The sequence below is a fragment of the Parambassis ranga genome, chromosome 21, assembly GCF_900634625.1.
Source record: "Parambassis ranga chromosome 21, fParRan2.1, whole genome shotgun sequence".
Classification (NCBI taxonomy): Eukaryota; Metazoa; Chordata; class Actinopteri; family Ambassidae; genus Parambassis; species Parambassis ranga.
In genome coordinates this window covers 14,676,372-14,698,684 of record NC_041041.1, presented here as the reverse complement: position 1 = coordinate 14,698,684, position 22,313 = coordinate 14,676,372, and the positions used below count along the sequence as shown (strand labels likewise).

Below are 22,313 nucleotides of genomic sequence, written 5' to 3'. Positions count from 1 at the left end.
AGTTATGTGGTATTTTAATACTCTTTAGAATGTACACATTTCTACAGTCAGTCACAAATGTAGATTTATGTGAATCAGCTGCAATAAAAGGGCCACAAACCCTTACTGATCAAAAGCGTAATAGCATTTCATATTGACCTCCCATAGTATGTGGGCTTTCGATACTGTGTTATTAATTAATTAATTAATGATAATAGTTATTAATCAGGACTGTCTGTGTGTTATCTTTCAGTTGTTTTCAGCATGCAGCCCCTGAGGGCTAGCTGCTCTTCTGTTTGGTTCTTCATTCACAGAGAAACACTAGTTGAATTTGATTACAAATTTAAATCAGATCAATTAAAAGTTTTTTTTAAAAAAAAGAAGAATTTTAGGTTTATTTAATTTAAAATGCACCCATGACATGCAACTTCAGTGGCCCTGCTCTACACTGCTTACATTTTGAGGGGAGGTTTGTTGTTGAGAATAGAGGATGTGATCAAAGCTGCAGATGCTTCAGGCATATAAATTACTTATATTCTGGCAATAATACTTTTGAATGTGGGCCTTGTAACAACAGGAAACGCTCAGGTTAGACACATTTCATTAATATGAGTATGATTATAAGTGTCCAAAAAAGTACTTCAAGTAAGTCAATATTATGCTTAAAAATAATACATTTCATAAATAAATAAAAAATGTACATTCATTGAGAGAGCGCTGTATTGTTTTATTGTTTGTTTTGACAAAACAGTGACTGACCTACTCACTGGCTTTCCTGTTAGAATTAGTTGAGAAGCACACTGTTAAAAGTTTCTGAGGAAACTGTAGGCATGACGTTGTAATGTTTTGAGTAACCATTAGAGGGCAGCATTTTCTAAGGAATTTAAAGCGCTGTCTCCAACGTACTGTGACTGATGGAACGTATTCCATTTCAAATAATAGAAAAAGTGATTTGTTCAAATGTATAATCTACACAAGGTTTAACGAGGGAGCTTGGAGTGTATACTATATTTGCCATAAAATAAATTTCTTTCTAAACGTTTCTTTCTGATTTATTTTTGTAAATCACTGAATACTTCTACCTCTAACTTTACCTCATGGCATCATTTAAAGGGTTCAAAATTGGAAATTAGCATTGTTTAATATATTATACAATGATACTTTATAACAGAAATTTAGAAAAGTTACTGTAAATGCTTATTGGAATTTTCCTTATGAAAACTTGGGAGAATACCTATTGAATACATGTAAAATGTAGTACTATATGCTGTAAAAAAAATTGCTCTATAGTTTCTCATTTCCGTACAGAGATGAATAAAGTTATCTTAATCTTATATACCTTTAATTCCTCTATATTTCTCCACTCATCATCAACATTTTTGCTGTAGCTGGGTGACACAGGGAGCAGGTTGAGCTGCCCTGTGAAAACACTGCAGTGCTGTGAGGGGCACAGAGACTCAGACTGAATGAACTGTCAGGAGCTCAGTGATGGGCAGATAAGAGGACAAAGTGGCCCCTGTGCACCAGCTCAGGGCCACCCCGCTTACCTTAGCCACCCTGCACAGATAAGAGCAAAATCAGCCTAATTTTATTAGTTGTGCAAAAACAGTGTGTGTTTTGTAAAACTTTTTGTGGTAAAATGTGTGGCTACACAAGTTATTTAAACAAAACCTACTATTGGTTTTATGATACAAGTACAATACATACTAACTATATATTTATATATAATATATATTTATATTTTATAGAAATATAATCGCCACAGTTCAATTAATGGTGACACCAAAAGTTTTAGGGTTCAAAAGTAACGAGACAGATAATACAGTCAAAAAGGATTTTGTTTAATATTTAGGAATCCTTGAACCACAGATATAGAAAAGCCCTTTGTATCTTTGCAACTGATGCTTTTCCAAACAGTTAAAATAGGCACAGTTGAATTCCATTTTGTCTTTTGTCCAGAGATGACTGGTCATTTTTGGACTTTTACACTTTCATTGAGTTTTGTATTTTGTTTATTTATTTCATAAACAATACATTTAAACTGAAAAATGTCCCTTTGTTTACATCTATTTATTACATTTGAACCTGACCACCAGACCAAACTGAGATTTGTTTCCAATTTCTCATTAACATGGAAAATGAGTTCATTTAAACAGTATGTGACCCATAAACATTTGGGGGAACAAGCAGTTGCACCATCACAAAAGAATGCATGAGGTAATACGATCAAACCATAATGGTATCATCGAACCTCTAATCACTGGCATGTCTTCTCCTCACCTCCTTCTCTTTAATTCTCTCTCCAAAAACTTTAGTATCAGTGCTTTACACTGACACTCTTACACTCTTCTATTGCAGGAAAAAAACAACAAGCTCATTAAAATTCCTGCCTGTAAGACTGCAGCAGGACAGGGGAGAGGCCGGTGAGCTTGACACTGGCATTCACTCTCTTTTGAGGACGTGCACAGGCACAGAGGCCACTCATGTGCACAGACTGGTTTTGAGAGTGGGCACTCAGGCATGATGCAAGCACAGAGAGGGACAATAGGTGGCAGCACCTCGAGCCCTGAGACCAGCCAGGCCTGACAGTCCTTCTGTGACTCTTTTTATCCTTTGCATTTTTGTGTCTCCTGTCTGTGCAGCCGATCATGTGCTCTGAGTGTTACCTGTGATTCCCAAGTTTGTGTGGGAAATACTGGACAAGATACTAAGCTCCCTGTTTGAAAAGTCTTTATCTGTAGATGTGGGTTTGTGATTTGTACAGCCTTTTGAAACTCCCTCCCTTGAAGCCTCCCACGGATAAGCATGCAATGAAGAATGAATGACTCACTGACTACCTGTGTGTCATTTCATCCAGCTCTCAGTGCACTTTACTGTTTGTGACTTGTTTAAAATGTACATAATTACAACTCCTTGCCCTTGTTGATTAGCTACAACATTGATGCTTACAAAGTGAATGTTTAACAGCACACTATAATGAAAAATATCCCATTATTGGTTTTTGTGACGTAGGAAAAAAAGATGCTAGGAACCCTTTAGTCATTCTGGTGTCATGTAAAGTTTGATATGCTGCAACATCACTGTTTATCATAGTTTCAGCACAGTATCAGAGCAAGAATAAAGAGTAAACGGTTAAATGTGTTTTTTTTAGTTTTATAAAATTAAACAAACTAAGATTTGTTTTTTTCTGTGTGTATTTTTACTTTTTAATATTTTAAAAGCAGAACATTTACCTCAGCTGGAGTGTTTTTTTTTACTGTAACAGTAGAAATTGATACACATGGCACAGAATGAGGACTGTGAATTTAGCTTTGACACATCTGACACATCTGAATAGTGTCCCACCTCTGACAGTCAGTTTAACACTGATATCTCATCAGTATGATCCACACAGTCGCTGTCAAACTGAGTTCACATCAAGAGGTGATTAATAATTCATTTAACACATCAATATTCATACCTAACACATCCAGGTTATATCATATCATAGTGCACATCAGACAAGGGTGTAATCCAGATGTACTTTATGCCCATGATATTATGTTTAAAGGCCTGAAGGTATAGTTCAAGGTATACGAGAGAGTTGTGACAAATCAGTGGGCTAATGTAGGACATCAGTTATACAGCTCATGTGGATATTACCATGAGTTACCAGTGTCTGAGAAGGTAAACATCAGAGAGGGAGAGATGACATAAAGGCCTGTCTCAAAGTCTTATCACCCGAGAAGGTCCGTGAGGCCGCAGTGGCAACATCAATGGCGGGGTGTTCATTTTATAGCATGATGAAGACTGCAGAATTCAAACCTTCTGCACCATTAAATGTTTTTGTTCAGACAGTGGTGACTTGTATTTTTATCTAAAGCAGAAACACAGAAATCGTTGAATCAACACTGTCGGTGAACAAGAGCTCAGACCTGGCATACCTGTGATAGCATAATAAAGATCAACCAGTGTGTATGTTTCTGGTCACCACAGTAGCCATAAAAATAGAGAGATATGTTGATTTTGGTATATGTAATATTTCTTGTGGAAGGGGCGTTTTAATGCCTAACCCCAGTAGTTTGAATGCACTGCCAGACTGATATATCAGTCTGCAGATATTATCGCCCGATACTGGTGTATAACATATTGACACAGATGAACATGCCAACTGATGTGTGCCAATGTAATTATTTATTTATTTTCTGCAGAACATAATGCAGAAAAAGATGCAATTGCCTTGACAACAGCTTACCTGAAAGTTATAAACAGTACACCACTGCATTACATTGTTGCATCAGTTTACTATCTATAAGTGAAACATGGCTGAAAGTACTAAGCTGCACTATGAGGCATTAAGCGCTGCTCACAGTAATCCAGACTATGGTGACATATTTTATATAATATCTCTGATACTGTTATTTTATTAATATTTATTAGGATTCTTTCTATCATCACTTTTGCCAACTTTACTTTTAAATCTTCACCTATAAATAACTACTAATGACAAAATGATTGTACAGACAGTGGCACTGGCAGGGTTATCTGAGGTGAAGCCTACTGTACATGCATCACATAATAAATACTCTTTGTCCATCTCCTGCCCCCGCTGCTCTGCTGAATAAAAGGTTTCAACCTCTAACCAAGATGAAAAAGCCAGCAGGAGGATAAACAAAGTGCAAATTATGAAGATTGTTTGTTGACTACTTTTAAATCAACACACTGTGGCGTTAACTATAGGGTGAAGATATATTAGTGGTTAAATGGGCGTTTGGTTTGTTCAAGTTAGAGAGTTTTTTGATTATCCATCCACCCACTCAACGAATCACTGGAAAAAAAAACACTGAAACAACAATCAAAACTTATTGGTGCGTTTTAACTGATGCAATTGTGTGTGCTTCACGTGTATCATCACTTATGTGGCAAAACTGACTTCGACTGAAAATGCTTAAGAGTAAAGCCCGTGAAAAATCGAACAATAAATGAAACTTTACCCAACTTTTCTCTCCCGTCTACAACTGCTGGATTGAGTTAGCCCGGCCCATCTGGTGCAGCAAATGGCCCAACTCACCAGGGAGCAAGGGGAATGAGAGAGAGGAGGAGATGGTGAAGGGGGGAAGAGAGAAGAGAAGAGAAGGGGGGTCGGATTGAAAACAGATCAGCAGCCCGAAGATCTCAACACCACCGCATGTCTCCGCAACAACTGCCGAGAGAAGCCGTGCCGCGTTCCGATTCAAACTTTTACGCGCACTAGAGCGAAAGAGAGAGAACGAAAACAAGACGATTACGCATCATGTTAGTTTGTTGAAAAGCCTAAAGCGCACCTCTCGGAGGAGATGGATTGTAAGAAAAAGTTAGACGCGACTTCTGCTTCGCACTGAGTGTCTCTGTGGGACAGCAGAGGGGCTGTAATGCCGTGCAAACTTTGATTCCAAACTTTTCCTAACTCGGTTCATGGAGTTTCGCGTCAAGTCTAGAGAGCCTTGTTCGGTGGCGGCGCCAGATCAGTTGTAGTTTACGGGAATCAGAAGTCCTGGCAAAAGTTTTTCTTCGGACAAAACCATAAAGACGGAGAGGACGAGATTCGGAGAGAAAAGAGACGGCGGCGAAGGTAAGGAGGGATTCTGGTGGGATGCTGACACTTTCGATATAATTTCTTTATGTTGTGATTGTGTTTTTATGTCTTTGCGCACCCAGAAAGTGTTTCACTGCTGAGTTTCTCCTCCTCCTACTACTACTCTTCGTTTCTGTTACCTTTCGTGTCAACGGCAGATGAGGTTTAGGGCAGCTTCACATCTCATTTGCACTTTGAACTTATCTGACACAGGAATCCAAAAAATTTTCGTCCTGCAACTTGATCCATATGGGAAGAGATGTGATCAGAACACTCGGCGCCAATGCATCTGCTCACCTTTACATAGATATGCACAAATGATTTAAGTGTTTTTTCCTCAAGATTGTAAAAAAAAATTAGTAATCCCAATCTGAAAAATTCCTAAATCAAGAAAACATGTTTTTAAGCTTGCAAAGAAAAACTATAAAACCACACGTGTATTATTTTTAATCTCTCAATGTTACAAAGTAAAGAAACAATGAGAAAGTGCAGTAGCAGTGTGGACACTCAGTGCCTGTGACAGGGCCGTGGGAGATGTGTACTTAATGTTGAAAGATTCAAAGTTTACTGTTTGCTCTTCAGACTGAGCAGTCAACAAACACTTCACGCCTTTGTGGGGCCCTTTAGCAGCTATATTTGCCGTTGGCTTTTACTCCTATCTAACAGGGCGCTGCTAATGATCTCCAAACTCATGTGTGGACATGAGTCCCACTTTGTGTTTTGGCCTACATATTAGTGGGGAAAAAAGAAAATGTGTGTTTTTGTAAGGCTTTGCCCCCTCCTCCCTGCTATATAAGTATCATTTGAAAATCAAATGGCTGTTTTTTTTCCTGCATGTTAATGAGACACAGAAAAGTTGGAAAATTTTTTGAACTTTAGGTTTTAAGGAATAATTTAAGTGGGAGGATTTTTTATTTTTTTTAAAGGCTGATTTTGCAAATCAAGTATGTGCATGTGTGTTTTCCGCTTCACATGATGACAACGCCAGTCAGGGCCGAGGTGATTTGCATGAGAAAAAGAGGAAAAAGTTTTAGTGCATTTGCCCATTGTGAGGAATGAAGAGTTCCAACAGTTAGGGCCTACGGAGAGTGAAAGGAGTGAAGAATGGATGAGCCTATTCAGCTCATTCAGCCTCAGTTCGGGGGCTCCGCTCTGCAGTGTTCAGAGACCCTATAGTGGCCATGTCACTTTCATCTCCTCAGCCCCTGCCCCTCTGTGCCGTTGTATGTATGCTGCTGTAGCCTCCTTTTTTCACACATCGCACAGGCCCCACTTTTATTGATCTGCTCCCTTTTTTTGTGCCTCTTTTCTGGAAGTTCGCAGAAAATTTAATGAACCAAATACTGGAAAAGGAGTGACTGGGCAGTGTGTATGTGTGTGTGTGTGTGTTAGGAGGGGTATAAGATGAGGAGGAGAAGGAGGGGTACGGCTTTTTTTAAAGCAAATACCGATGAAGTCTAGCGTACAGGGACGGAGAGGAGGGCTGGAGGAGAGGGTGAAGTCTGAGTGACTCCAAGGAGGGGGAGGAGCACCTTCCCACCACCACAACCACCCACTCCTGCTGAGTAAACTCAAAAGTTGAAAAAAAAGAGAGAAAGAATGCCTTTAACCACGGCCCATCCTGCTCCGATCCTCATTTCACTGAGCCCAGACACTGAACTGTACCAATGAAGCCATTCAGTGGCCTGTCACCTCGTGATGGCAGCCTCAAGAAAATGTGGCCTGCGTGGGGATACGGTAGGTGGGGGGGCTTCTGAGGCCTTGATGGTTCGGCTGAAAAATGTTTGCACTGGAATTTAGCATCCACGAATAAAGGCTGGCCGCTGCTCTTTCCCTTAAGTACTGTGTAAACCTCTGACCTGCTGCTGCTGCAGTTAGGAGTCAGCAGGCACAGTTTTACAGTATGGGACTGATAAAGATCTTTTATAGTACATGATGTAACGTTGAACAAATTTAATGTAGGTGTTCAAATTATATATTTTCTGAGTGCCGTACGTGCACAAGAGATGATGATGTCTACAGGACAGTAAAGGCCCCACTGGTCAACTTCCCTTCACACTCCTCTTTTTAAATTCTAATGGGATTTATGTATGTGGCTTCATGGACAACTTCTGGCCTGGCATACACGCTCTGGTTTGTTGGTTTCTTGTATTTCCCATCAAAGGAAACATTTAACAACCTCTTAGCATTTTGGATGCTTGGCTGTTTAACTAAAAGTTTGCCTGAAGGGGCTTTGTGTGACTGCATAGATAAAACACTTTTCCTCAATTAAAAAAAATAATAATCATGAATTACATATTTGCACATGAAATCTGTACAACATGAACACATTTTTTAATGAATGACAAATGACAAAAGTTTGTGAATGAAATGAGCTGAGCATCCACAGTGTCTGCTTTCCACAGGACTGTGAGTCCACAGAGGGAGGGGTGGGCTGTTGACTGAAACTCCCTCATGTGCAGGGATGAATTGATGAGACTTTAATGGCCATTTAGGCGGGCTGTAAAAGGCAGCTCTGCGTTGAGCATCGCCACCGTGATCTTTCACAGTCAGCCTGCTCTTCAGATGGAGGGAAAAGTGGGAAAGCAAGTGAGAGAGATGGCTGCTTACATTCATGTGTAGAGCCCTTCACTGAATCCGTCTCCTTTGCTTTTGGCATGGGGTGGGGTGGGGGTGTTGGGGGAGATGGCGCAGGACAATCCCTGCTTGTTTTAACGCCTGTTGTTTTCTCCCCTCGAGGCGTCCCGTTCATTCTCCCTCAAGTGTGTGTGAGGTTAAAGAGGCTCACATCATATCCGGGTTGGGGAAGCGGGGGTGTTGCACATTTCACCCTCTCCTGCTCCCCCCCCTTCTTTACACTAGAACAGCTATGAGTGGGCACTCGAGTTCTGGCACAGAATCGAGAGGTCGCGGTGGATTGTAGCAACGCCATCTAAAGCACACACATGGCCTCTAAAAACACAACAGAGGCTGATGTACATTTAACAAGCTGGGCTAAAAAACTGACAAGCTCATTACAGGTTGATTGACCTCATCCATTAGTTACGGCATTACCTACAGCTTAAACAGGAATGCACCATTGCAGCGGAAATAGCTGGTTTGAGGTAAACTGTATGTCTAAGGCCTAACAGCCCTCTTCCCTGGCTGTCCTGCAATTCTACAACAGCCAGCACCAGTATCTCCAAAAGGGAGGAAAACTTAAACAGGTTCACTTTTGTATACAGTGTACTTTGTGTGATACATGATGTGTCATCACCAGTTCAGTTTACAGAGATCTTCACATCCTGGCCCGAACTCTTCACGCACTCCTTAACTGACTCATCGGAAGCCCAGTTATCCAAAAGGCATTTTAGCAGTAACATCATCATTGTCTATCGGCTTACAAAGGAACAATGGCGGGGGGTCTTTTGGAGAAACCCTACGCAGGTCACAGGAGGTCAGTTCATCTGTAGGAGGGGGGATGGTGGGACTGATTTCATTATCTCAACACAAGATAAACTCTCTGGACAATAGAAAGTGACAGGTTCTGTGTGTGTGTTTTTTTAACACCACAACATTTTTACCACAACACAACAATAAAGCTTTAATTGCCTTAAAAATGCATTTTTAGCACAATTAATCTTTTGTAATAAAATCTGTAAACACAATGCAGGAAAGATGAAATTATAACTTTATAAACTAATGTTGAAAATTGTAATAAAACGAATTGTTAATGAGCTGAAAAATATTTGTTGAGTTTCTGGTATATTTTATCAAAGAAAAGTCTAAAATTATGCATCAAAGTCAATCTGCAGGCCTCCTGGAGTACAACTGTACATGTAAAAAGAAGTTGTAAAAAGTCTTTTGTAGTTCCATGGGGAGCTCTGTGAAGTATGATAAATTTTTATGCATCTTGCTTCCGTTGAGGCTGCGGACTACAATTTTTTAAAAGTAAAGACTGAAACCTCTTTTTACATTGAACAAAGAACACACTTAGACATGTTTTTTTCTTCTGCCCCTGTGAAACGTTGAACACGCTCGTTAGCTCTGTTGGTAACTTCTCCTGTTGGTAACGACTTCTCGCTAGATAAAACATCCGTCCATGTTAAAGCAGAGCTCAAACGTCATTAGGCGGTGTTGAATGTGAAGAGACAACAGACTGGTTTGTGTTCACTCAACCTCCTTTTGGTGCTTTTGTGTTGAAAGCTGAAAAGCAAACTCAAATCAGTGAGGTGTTAGTTCCTTATTACACAAGTATATTCATTGACTTGCTGAGAGTATTAAGTTTAATAAAATGAAAATAAAAGGAATTCTCTTAGAAAAGTGTGTTCCAGTGAAGCTAATGCTTAAGGTGAATTTTAGTTTGTATTAACTTAAATAGAAGAGTTGTCAATACTGACATTTGTCTTTTGCATAATAGTCAGATGCTGAAGTGTTTTTGTTATCATCCATCATAGATTAAGTCTCAGATTATCTCCTGGCTGACCATAGAGAAAATGGCCAGCTGTTAGGATTGGGATTTCCCTTCACTGTCATTATCACTTCCTCATCAAACACCCAACAGGCTTTTCTATATGACTGCAAGCTGTTAAGATAGACTGACACAGCCTGGTAGACAATGATATATTGTGTGCTGTGTTTGCCACTGGCCCTAATCTGATGCAGAGGCAGAGGCTGGGGTCTATGCAGAGGCCACTGAGAACAAAATGCAGCCATCATACAGAGAAAAGAGGAGGAGGGGGAGCGGGATCTGTTTGTGCTTCTAACTCTAGGGTTTGTGTTTAGAAGGCGAGAGGGCAAAGAGTTTGTAAGTTATGATTTACACCAGGGCCTCCCATAGCTACAAAGTCAACGCAGCCTCAAGGGCAGGGCAGCTAGGCTGCTTTTCTTATGTTTCCATATGATGGGAGATATTAGATTCTGAATCGTGCTGACTCAGTGCCAGGCCACAGTCTCCTCTCAGATAGAAGCCAGAGACAAGAGACAGAGTGTCAGAGTTGAGCATGGATATAGAGACATGTGGTTGTCTTTAACAGCTTATTCTGAAACCCTCCCCTCCTCCCTCACAGCATGTCTGCTGCTGCCATCATCTCCTCTCTCTTCTTTCTCTTTCACTGTGGCTCTAGGCCAAAATGAGGTTTGCTCATGTTTTGTAATCAACTCATTAGAGAAAAAGTAGGGTGAAAGTAGGATGCCCGGTTATGTGCACGCAGGGCCCCGTCTTTGCGCTCCATTCTTTTACACGCAAGACTTTGTAATGTCAGGCTGCTCTCACAGTGAACTCTGCGATGTCAACAGGTGGTCGTAGCACATTCCAGGAAGAAAAAGCTGGTGAAGACAGCAGAAAATCTACATCTTGTCATGTTTTTTTTAGCAGCAAGGTACTGTTCATACAGACTGGGAGGTTGTTTTACTTTAAATGTATATGGTTGTGCTGTGGATCTTGATTTTGCAAATGTTTCCCTGAGCTACATAATTAGGTACTTTTAGTCTGCACTAAACCAAATCCAAACAGTTATTCTTACCACTTAAAAGTCCTGCAGTCTGCATTCCAAACACGAACAGTACAATAGAGTCCTTCCTTCTTTTTTTAGTGTTGTTGTCTTGATTTTAACATTTGTTTATATTTATAATTTGTAGACAAATCGTATCTATGCTGTCACAAAAAAATGGACATCTGGACAACAGCTCAACTTCACTAAGTCAATGATAAAATGTATGGCCGTTCTGCACCCGTGTATGCAGAACATATAAATTTTATCATCCCTTTGGCAATCCAGCTCCGTCAAAATGCAAAAGTGCAGCTAGTCCCAGCCAGTAGCAGCTGTCTGACGGCCTGGTAATGTAGTTGCTTTAATTTACAACTGAAGGAACAAAATATCTTCAAGCAGCTCATAAATTCTTCCCATTAGTCAAACTAGCAGTGTGTAATATGCTGCAAAAGTGAGGTCGAATGTCAGTCAAAAACACACACACACACACAGGTGTGATCTATGATACTGACATCTTCTGAGGGCAACAGACTTCTGACCACTAACTCTCATGGGTTAGAGGACAGAATGCTGTCTTCCTTACTTCAAAGGCTTTTAAGCAGAGTGTTAAATATGTGCTTGGGTAATAGAGTATGTGTTGTGTTTTCTATAAGCCTTGTTTATTTATGTAAATGTAGAGGGGGATAAGCAGTTTGGTTGCAGATCATGGTAACTAATTTGACAGTTAGCAGGGGTTACAAGAAATCACCTGGTGACGTGCTTTGACAGCTGCTATAGACATGTCCTAAGGCAACATAAACACACACACACCGACACGACTTCAAGGGGAGTCCTCGTGTCACTAAAGGCCTGAGATCTGACACGGAAGTAGCAGCAGCTGTTAAAGAATGGTTCTAGTCAGCGATCACAATCACTTCTGCTTCTGTGGTTATTTCATTGCAACAATGTGGAAGCAGCACTGCAGCAAAGCTGAATGCCAGCTTCAGTTTGGCAAAATGTTCACTCACTGGCAAGTAGCTGCATTCCATGTGGTGTGCTTGTGCACATGAACACACACACGCATGTATAGTGCCAGTAGTGCTGTGCTTAAGTAGTTGCCGAGGTTATTGACAGCTGATGCAGTCGAGAGTGAGTGCTAACAACACATTTAGGATGAATGACCCAGGCCAAATGCCTCAGAGAGGAAGCTGACTCGACTCAGCAGTGTGCAATGTGGCACCAGTGACAGCTGTGCCTTTAACTTCACAGACACACAAACCTCCATCACAAAATTACAGGGACAGCTTAGGCTTTATTTGGATGGTGTATATAATGAAAACTGTTAAGGGTGCAGTTAAGCATCATTTTGTTATCAATCAATCTGACAGGGACATTTCAAAATCAATTATTTATACTTTTGACACTCTATTTATGCATTTATATCGTTTTGTTGCAGAGATTTCTGCCATCTCTCTGGGGACACATTCAAACTTATTAATTCAGTCAATATTACAGCAGATATCAGAAAAACGTAATGAGCAGGGATTGCATCTTCACTAGTTTTTAATCTATATTTTCAACAGTGAATACATTAGGAAAAATTGACAACAAGAATATCCAAGAAAAATCCACAGATAAATAATTTCATGTAGGATTTATTTTCAACCATTCATCTAGCTCAGACCTGGCTCAGAACAATGTGGATTTTCTTGAATAATCCCCTTTTTTTAAATTTCCTAGGTAAGTTATGTTCTTTCTTTTACAAGTACACTGTAAATAAATCAGAGAAATCTTCTCATTTAAGAGGCCAAAACCAGCTTTGTTCATAATTGAAGCATGTTAGCGGTGTGGTTTCAGAGACAGTCATGATGGACAGGGTCCTGGCTGAAACCCCTTAAAAGCTACAGGATGGATTGCTGTGAAATGTGGCGCTGATGTTCACTACATGCTAAATTTCCCTCTATCACAGAATAACGTGTTTGAGTGCGTTCTTGATGTAGGATCACACCCAGGTACTAAAAGAATCCTCGACCACACAGGGAAGTTTCAGGGAAGAGAGTGTGTGGAATAAATGAAATCTTTGGTTTTGGAGTATTGATGATTGCCATAAACTGACTATATTGAATTGAAGAATAATATGAGTTCAATTTAAAATCAAGTTTCAAGCCCTAAGCCCGCATAGTTTCCATGTCAATTCCTCCCTGCTGGGGACTATGTACTGTAAAGGCCGTGAGCTTCACATCTGTTTTGTGTTGGTTGAGGGAGACAAAGAGATCAACCACAGGATATTGCCTTTACTAGCAGGAAAGGTCAGGTTCAGGGGTGGGGTAAGAACTCATCCACAGGGCTTTTTTCTCTGCTGTTTTAGATGCCTTTTATATTACATCAGTTGTTAGTTTCTCATTACTCTGTATCGTCTGCAATCCGCTGGATGGTCAGGTTTTGGTTTGGGATTGAAGTCCCTGAGTGCAGTCTGCAGACTGTAAAAGTTCTCATTTACATGGCTGTGATCAAAAACAGGATCTCCCTCCTTGTCAGTATGATGAATTGTTCTGAGACTGAATTTAAATCACCCACAGGTTAAATTTTTGTAAAAGCAAGATTTAAAAGTAGCCATGTTAAGTGCTTAAATGTAGCACGCTAGTTCGAGACAGCACATTGTAGCAATACACTCCTTCTCGCTTGAGTGACCTGAATGTATACATGTGTGACAGGCTGTAGTGATGTTGTTTCAAGCTCTGAATCAGACTAATGGATAATGTGTTGCTGTCAGGCCTCTCACAGTCAACTTCATGACCTTTTAGACCTGAGCTTCAAATCCTCACAGGAAGACATTTCTCCAAAGACAAGTGATTCACACCCAGAGAATGTGCCCTGTCCTAGTCTAAACTTGTCTTCTCCCAAAGGTCTCTGCGGCTCACCGTCCATTTCAGTGTATCATCTGTCAACAAAAACATTCCTAGTCTGGTATAGATTGCTTTTTACTGATACCGTACATATATTTTTTTTTTCACAATACATCAAAGCCACATAAGGTTTATATATTGGTTATATATATATATATATATATATATATATATATATATTAAGGTGCACAACACAAATCTTCCAGCCTCCATCTGGTAGCGGATCTGTGCCCAAAACAAGTGGCACATTATTACACATACGTTTAAATGAACAGTTACAATTTAGCATACGTGGGGCCCATATCCGAGCCAAATGTTTGTAAGACCTCACGACTTTTCCCTTACATTGCTATAACCCATGGTGCCTGGCCCAAATAATGCGGAAATGAAATGTTAAAAACATTTTAATGATGGAAGTTGGCAAGAATATGGCCTCAAATGTGGTAAACCAAAGGTGAAAGTTTTAGAATGTGGTTTAAAATGAGTACCATTGGACTGTTAGGCTTTGCAGCAGCCAGGACCTACAATGAGTCTGAATAGTCTGAAGAAGGAAGTATTTGGTAAGTGAAAAACACTCTTCACTAAGAGAACATCTGGTAAGTTAAATTAAAGGTTCTTTATGAAACTGTCACAGAGTACCAGAGAAAGTCCAGCCAAGGTGGTTAGGGATGGCCATGAGAGGAGGAAAAACAATTAAGCCTGAATTATGTGAGGATCTCCGGATATAGCGGAGGTACAGCTGAAGCATAGTGAAAGAAGAAGCCAGCGTGGAACCCATCAGCACCATTTCCCCTTTGCCCCCACACCTGTCCACCTGTAAATTAGACCTGACGGTTGCAGCATTCCTCCTCAGTGTATCATCGGGTTTTGCCTTTTGCCTACCAGAGTGCGATGAGCACAAGTTACACATAGACTGAATTGTTTACACAGCTTAAAGGACGGGTTTGAAGTTAGGTCTGTCAGATTTTACAGCTTTTGGACGTGCTGCACATTTTTAAATGACACGGCCACTGCAAGTCTGTTGATGACTTAAGCAGTCTGAAGGCTAACTTTGATACTAATGTCGACCTTCTTCTGTAAAAAATAAACATACTCTCCATGGGTGTACTAAACTATTTTTTTAACCATCGCTTACACCTTAAAAAGACATGACAGCACTACTGGTCTCAATGTTCTTGGTCTCAATCACAAAACTTCTAAAGGGAAGTAGCTTAGGTTTCTAATCTCAAACACTTTGTTCACTAGCCAATCACTAATCACTTTTCTGCCTGCCGTGTTTGGTGTTTGTCAAGGATCAGTTTGTATACAGTGTGCACACTCATGAAAGGTAAAACTGATGATCAAAATGACTAGAACTGGATCTATTTTTAATAGAAGAATAACATGTTAAGTCACCGTTATGCCAGTGTTACTTAAATGAAAGAGCATAAAGGCACATCGAACCAGAGGATAAGGAAATCATAAGTTGCACAAGGTAATCTAAACCACCTTACATCTGTGATGAAGACACAAATATGTAAAACAAGAGCATATTTTGGCGTTTGGTGGTTGTTATGTTAACCTGCATGTGTGTCACCATCAGAAACCTGAGCAGAGAGGTCTGCAGGTGGCATAGGGGCAGGAGACCTCAACTATCCAAATCTCATGTGCTTGCCAAGTGAGCAGAGTGTGGGACAGCAGTTGGTGAGCCGCTCATTGAGTGGGAGCGAACTAACTGTGTGTATGTGTGTGTGTGTGTTTGTGTGTGTATGCGTGTGTGCTGCCAGGAAAGAGAGCCTACCAGCATACGGATCGCATTCACTGAAAGATAGGAAGGAAGAAAGTAAGAAGAGCAAAGCCTGGAAATCTTCAAAATGAGAGGGCCTCTTTTGATGTGTGTTTGCATTCCTTTCAGTGTTGGTGAAAGGGGAGCTGTTGAACGGTAGTGGAGGAGAGGAACACTTGAAACTGAACGAGGCGCTAAGAAAAACACACACTGGGTCTCATAACAAAAAGTCTGCAAGTCTGAGATGAAGGGGGTAGAAGGTAAATTAACAGACAAAGGAAAAGGGACAGTTTGTTTTGGTGAAGTGGTGTTTCTGACTCAGGATATCTGCATCAGATGGAAACAAGTGGAATCATCAGAGCCTCTTTTGATTTAAGACCTAACTGACGTGAAGTGCATTTCCCCCATTACCTCAGTCTTTTTCCGGTGCCTTGTGTGGTTGCATGTCTGGACTGTCCTTTATAGTGAGAGCTGGCAAAGGAAAATCAACATCAACTATCTCTGCTATAAACTGTACTCTTCTGTTAATGTCTGGGCACCATCCCCGCTCAGGTCTTTTTTTTCTGCTAAGTCTTGATATTCAGCCAGAACTTATTCAGAGTCTTGGGGGTGTGGGCAGACAGCCACTGAAAATAGAACTGAAGCATTTGTGGACTGTATTAAATACTGTAAAAGACATGAAAAAACTGTAGTCTCTTCAAATAGGATGCTAGTAAGACAAGTGAAAATATACATTTAAAAAAAGAGAAATATTTAGGGGTAAAATTACAATCATTTACTGGGAGTTTTGTGTCTGTGGGTAGTCCTGCTCTGAAGTCTTCGAGCGAGTGGTCACATGACACCAGAAGGTGGGGTAAGGAGGCCCTTATCCTGTTCTTGCTGCAATGGGCTGCCCAGCCAACCAGAAGATGAGAAAAGAAGTGCACCCTTGTTGTTTGTTCGCCTTTGGCCTCTGCCATCTGTCCACTTGGTTCCTGACACCTGTACTATCCCGTCAGAACTGGGCTTCCTTGTCATCGGGGGCAATGAGGGTCTAGCCTGTAGGGAGCTGTTTGGTAAGAGGGGGGTAATGTAACCCAGAATTGAGGAAGGAGGTGGGTGAATGGAGGGTGAGGGTGAAGTCAGGGCCACTTTTTAGAGAAATGTATTCTTTTATTTATAACTAACAGTCCTCTAAACCGCACCTGCTATGTTTTATTTCGACATAAATGACCTTTACAGGTGCTTGTACCCCTTTTCATCAGAATATTGGCTCGAGGTTCAGAGGCAATTGGAAAGCAAATAGTTGGCACGTTGTAAAAGCATGGAAACAGCTATTAATGTGATGCCAGATGTTCATCAGATGGTGATGTTAAGGGGAGGATTCTCTGTTAATTTTAAGGGGGCAGGCTGCTTGAAAGGCAAACAGTGTTGCTGTAAGCAGTTGTGTGTTCATGGGCACATCTTATCCGAGCCAACAGGGTCCGCCACCAAAAAGAGTCAGCTCTCCAGCCAACTCTTGACTACGATAAAGGCCCATGAAAGAGCAAATTAAATTCTATCACTAAGGTGATGTCAGAGTGACGGAGTTCTCTAAGACAAGATGGCTCGCTGGCGAGCTCGGGAACATTTTGGCAGCAGAAAAAAAAGAAACAGATGCAGCCTAAACCTGTTAGTCGCCCACCTCTAATCGGCTTACATTGGCCCAGTGACAGGCGACTGGCACCTCTGAAGGGTCACAGACATGGCTGCTAGTACATACACCTCACAATAAAGGATGACATGTTGGAAATCCACATGAAACCAAAAACAGTACTTCACACATTCAGCTAGCACTAACCAGACCACTGAACAATTACACTTTCCTTTTAATGACAGTATCATTCTCAGGATTCCCACTTGCATGTATTTACGCACATTCACAGTGTTACACAATGGGTCTTCAGAATTTGTGGTGTCTGGTGATTTCCCTTACAAAAGGGGAAAATTCATTTCCTCATTGGTGTGTTTTAGGGGTCCAGTCATAATTGCATTCCCTTGTAAACCTTAAGACGCAAAAGTCTTTCTCAATATGTCCGTGAATACGTTGTTCACTTTTGTGTTAACGTGATCTCAGTATTCTGTCAAAACACACACAAGGTTTTCTCACCAGTGTCTGAAATCAGGTGAAAAGGCAACAACCACAAGCTAGCCAGAGTGTGGAATAAGTGGCCTCAAGTCTTATTTGCTCTCAGCGGAGGATGATCTTGTAGGTCCCACCAAGTCAAACAAGTGGCATGTTGCCAAGTCATCAAGCCTTTTACACAGACATGAGGACGTATTGACTCAGTGCGTGTGGTTAAAACCTCAGCACTAAGGGTCACTCACATCTACAATTGCAACAGAAGGGGCACTATCAACATCAAACTGAGAAACCTTTGTGTGTGTGTGTGTGTGTGTGTGTGTGCTGAAAAAGTAAAAAAAAAATTCATTCACCTGGTTTTTATCTGACAAATATTATGTTTCATTACAGAAATGTCAGTATCATAATATTAATTGATTCTTAGTTTAGCTTGGCACTCCATTACTTTCTCATTATTTGTAGGTATTTGATCTCACATGATTGCCTTTCTTGTCTTTTCAGGTTGTGACTCAAATTAAAGTGCAGCATGGAAACGTCAGCACCAACAGCCACAGACAAGAAGGAGTGTAAAACCTCTGGTCTGGATGGAAGCAGCTTCTCAGAACTCCCCAAAAAGCCCTCACCCACCACTCTTAGCAGAGGTATGACTATTTTTCTCATTGACACATAATAGTTCTTGAAAAGGCAAAAGATGCACCCACTCTGCTTCTTTCAAATGCTTGTATAAAATAGCACACTTGTATCCCGATGTTTTTCTGTAGGATTATGTTGCGCGCTGTGCTGTGCAATGAACTGAAACATTATGGCTACTCATAAGTAGCTGGGTGGTGCATCAAAAGAGTTACAGCCAAAGATGGGGGCCGCTGATTCAGAGATGTCAGAGAATGGGTGATGAAAAAATGTTATAATGAGGTCGAAAGACCTTGTTCTCACCTCCCGAGTGTAAATTTCATAAATTACTAACACAGGCTGGCATAGCAGTGGACGACATGGTGTATCAGAGGCCTCGGATAAAGGCTGGGAGGAAAGCAGCACCTTTGAAATGCTAACAAGATGTCGTATGACATTGTGGCGTTAGCGCTATTTCTGCTTAATGATGGGCTTGGTGGCCTGCCACATGAGGAGCCATGAGCATTAATTGTTTAGGGATGCGTGGTGAGAAAGTAGGCCGTTTCAGTGCGTCCCTTTCTGGCACCTCCACAAAGAGGCCACAAGTTTTTTCAAACCAGCAAAAGAAAATATTGAGCTTGCCACGGCATGAATTATTCAGTCATTGACACAGCTCTGACCATTGTGTGTCATGTAGGCTGTGGGGGTTGGATTTTCATAACCTTGGCACTCTGAAAATCTGCTGTCTGCAGTTATTAGGGGTTATTTGTGCATGTGAGGTAACAGAGAGGGTGCAGGCTGTGCAAGAGTCATAATTAAAAGATGAGAGCTCATGTTTTCATTAGTGAATGTATGATGAAAACTCCTCATAACGAGGTTGGTGGACCTTGTTGGGGCCTCTGAGGTACCAGTCTTATAAATTACTAAAGCCTGCTGGTAGAGTGGGTTGGTGGACACTGAAATCCCGGAGGACGGCACACTGGCATGGAGTGAGGGGCAGAGGCAGGAACATATCATTCAAGTTGTTTTACAATTTAATGAAGGGCCTGGTGGCCTGCCATCACAAAGCACACTTTGTCACGCAGGGAAACAGTCAAAGTAGGACATTAGATCTTCTTTAGATGATTGTAATGCTTTGATTTTTTAATCTTTTTCTTTTTCCTCAAACTAGTATGCAACAAAAATGTGGGACAAATGTGAATAAATCAAGTAGCTTTGCAAAATGTCACTAACTTGTTTACTCATTTATTCTGCTTACTTGTATTTCAAATGGAATTTTAAAGCACTCCAGACTATGTTATGGAAGTAAAACCGCACATTACAATAGTGTAACTTAAGAAGAAACATCCTGAGAACATCTTGTTCACTGTAATCCACTGTGTCAGCTGGTCACGAATCTCATAACTTTGCTTGAGTTTCATGGAGACATGCCGTGCCCTGCTGAACTTGTCTGGAGAGTGTGTGTCCAAGAAAAGATGATGGAGGCCAGGGATGCAAAGACAAAAGCCCTTGGTCGGATTTAGTCCATATGATAGGAATCAGACTTGTTTCTCCGGGCCTTGTTAATGGTTTTAAATGGGCACCAGCATTTTGTGTGACAGCCTGCATCTGTCTTGCTATAGGGCGTGCTTCCACAGGCTTGGCCCCTGCAACCTGACTCCCAGGCCCCAGGATTTACGAGTCTGTGTTGGCTTGTGTTTTACCATGTCAGAGTAACATGTGTTCAGATTAGGTGCCCGCTTCCAGAACTGTAAAACATCTTGTGATTTCAAAGGAATACCTGTGATTGATGCATCTCCTCCTCATCGCTACTTCACACCAAAGATAGTATACAAGCACTCAGATGTGCTGCCTTTTTCTGGCCTTGTCTGAGGAAGAGTGACGGTTCAAACACAGATCTGACAAACTTGTTTTACGGCCCCTTATTATGCTCTGCAAAAGTTTGCCAAAGAGAATTTTTCCATCATCGCTCACTTTGGTGTGACTGTACGAGGCCAGTGGAGCAGACAAGCTCTGTAACACTCTGATTATTTCTGCCTAACCAGTGTGTTATATTCATCTTTCTTAGAATTTGGTCGTGGCTTGCAAAGTCTAGGCAAAGATAGATGTTCCTCAGCGTAAAAACACATTGTCCACACATAGTTATTCTCTGCTTTGATGTATCTAAGGAGGTAGCCAATGAGAGAAAAATGTCCTCACCTTTGTCAACATGTACTGTCTGTGTGTAAGAATACAGCATTAAATCACCCCTCCTCCAGTCTCATGAAAATGGATCAAGTCTTCCTAGTCTGATTCGGAATGGTCACTGTAGATGGATGAAGAAGAAGAGCCGGGTATAATTAGTCTTTCTGGGAGCACAGGGTGGATTTGCGATAAGGAGCTGGGTGTTAATCATGGTCAGCATTGGTAAGTCCTAGTTGGAGCTGAAGGGTCTCTGCGCAGGCCACACGGCCTTTCTCTGGAAGGTGCTCTGGAGTGGGTCACAGCCCCACTGGCAAAGAAAAATAGACGCCCCCCTCTCCCTCTTCCCTCCCCATCCACAGGCCTACTCCAAAGGGACAGCCACTAATCTTCCTGAGAAAGAGATTTCTGCCTTTTCTTTCTATGCTCCTAAATGAGGCTCTTACGCTGTTGTGGTTCCACCGACTGGATAAGAGGTGGAGGAAGGGGTGGGGGAGGTGCTCAGCGGCCAGGGTTATGCAGGAATGACCGCATTCATGCCAGACCCCTGTGCCCCCTTTGGGTTTAACTCCTTGGCCTTCCACTTTAGTTGAAAGAATCAGAGAATTCATCTCCTGATGTCTGAAGTATTGTCCTCAACTAAAGTAATAAATGCTCCTCCTCACAATCCACTGGTGCTCTATATCATCCAGATGAGTGAATTATTACTTGAAGATGTTCCGCAGCTACTGTTTTTAGAAGAGCTCTAGATCGAGTTACGTGGCTGCACATACAAGAAGCACCTCCCCTGGCTCCTAAAGCCTCCAAACATGTCATAGATTTCACTTTTAACAGCCTAAAGGATATATCCCCGGTGTCGAGAGGGAATCAGCTCTATCAGGTGTCATCTACTGTAAAATTTTGTAACAGCATATCAATAATGCCTTTCCTGATACATGAGAAGACCTACAAGCAACAAGCTTACAGGAAGGCCTATTGACCATTTCCCAATGTTGTTTATTTTCCTGTCAGGGTCTATAGGAGCACACTATCAGGAACTCACTGCTGTCCTCCAACAATGACTTCAAATAGACCGATATTGTTTCTGTCCCGGAATGACTTTCAGTTTGTAGCCGTCTGTCCACAAACATATAGCTTCATCATTTGCACAGTCAGTTGACATCTGTTTGGACTTTGTGCCTGATAACTCCAGCCTGTCCTCAAGTTGGAAGTGGAGACATTTAAAATGCTTGAATGACTCACTGGGTGTTTGGCTTTTTTATTAAAACTGAACACTGCTTTCCGAGTCACCCACCCAGCTTTCATCCTCATGTTTCTCTTCCTGTCTTATCTAGTAATTCACTTTGGGCCACTGACTGGCCAAGACAGAACTTACGGATTAGATGTGCTAAGTGAAAGCAGAAGAGGAACATCTTGCTCTGTGATGGTGTTTGGCCTTGGTGATAGCTGGGCTATAGCCAAATACACAGGTTTTAGATCCCTGTATACTTGCTGAAGTTGCTGTCGTTATCATCACTCATTACTGGCAGGTTTCTGGCCTGCATAGTAAGGGCCCATTTATACTGTCCATCTCAGGCAGACAGACAAAGAGTGGTAAACACCACACATGCAAGGATGTCGCTGTTGTAAAACGTAAAAGTTTGTGTTTCCCTATATCACAGCTTAATCTGCTGTAGGTGCATGCATACTCATTTTTGAATTTTATGTGAACCTAAAATTTTTACTTTAA

The 22,313-nt window shown here is 41.3% G+C and overlaps 1 protein-coding gene across 1 annotated transcript in view; it reads left to right on the top strand.

Annotated features, from left to right (window-relative positions):
• The first annotated feature begins 5,091 nt into the window (after positions 1-5,091).
• Positions 5,092-22,313, top strand: part of gli2a (GLI family zinc finger 2a) — a 61,606-nt gene continuing 44,384 nt past the window's right edge. The window contains exons 1-2 of the mRNA XM_028393885.1: positions 5,092-5,569; positions 18,296-18,435. Of these exons, the coding sequence (XP_028249686.1) occupies positions 18,321-18,435 (115 nt within the window). The 5' untranslated portion in view covers positions 5,092-5,569; positions 18,296-18,320. The remainder of the gene's footprint in view (positions 5,570-18,295; positions 18,436-22,313) is intronic.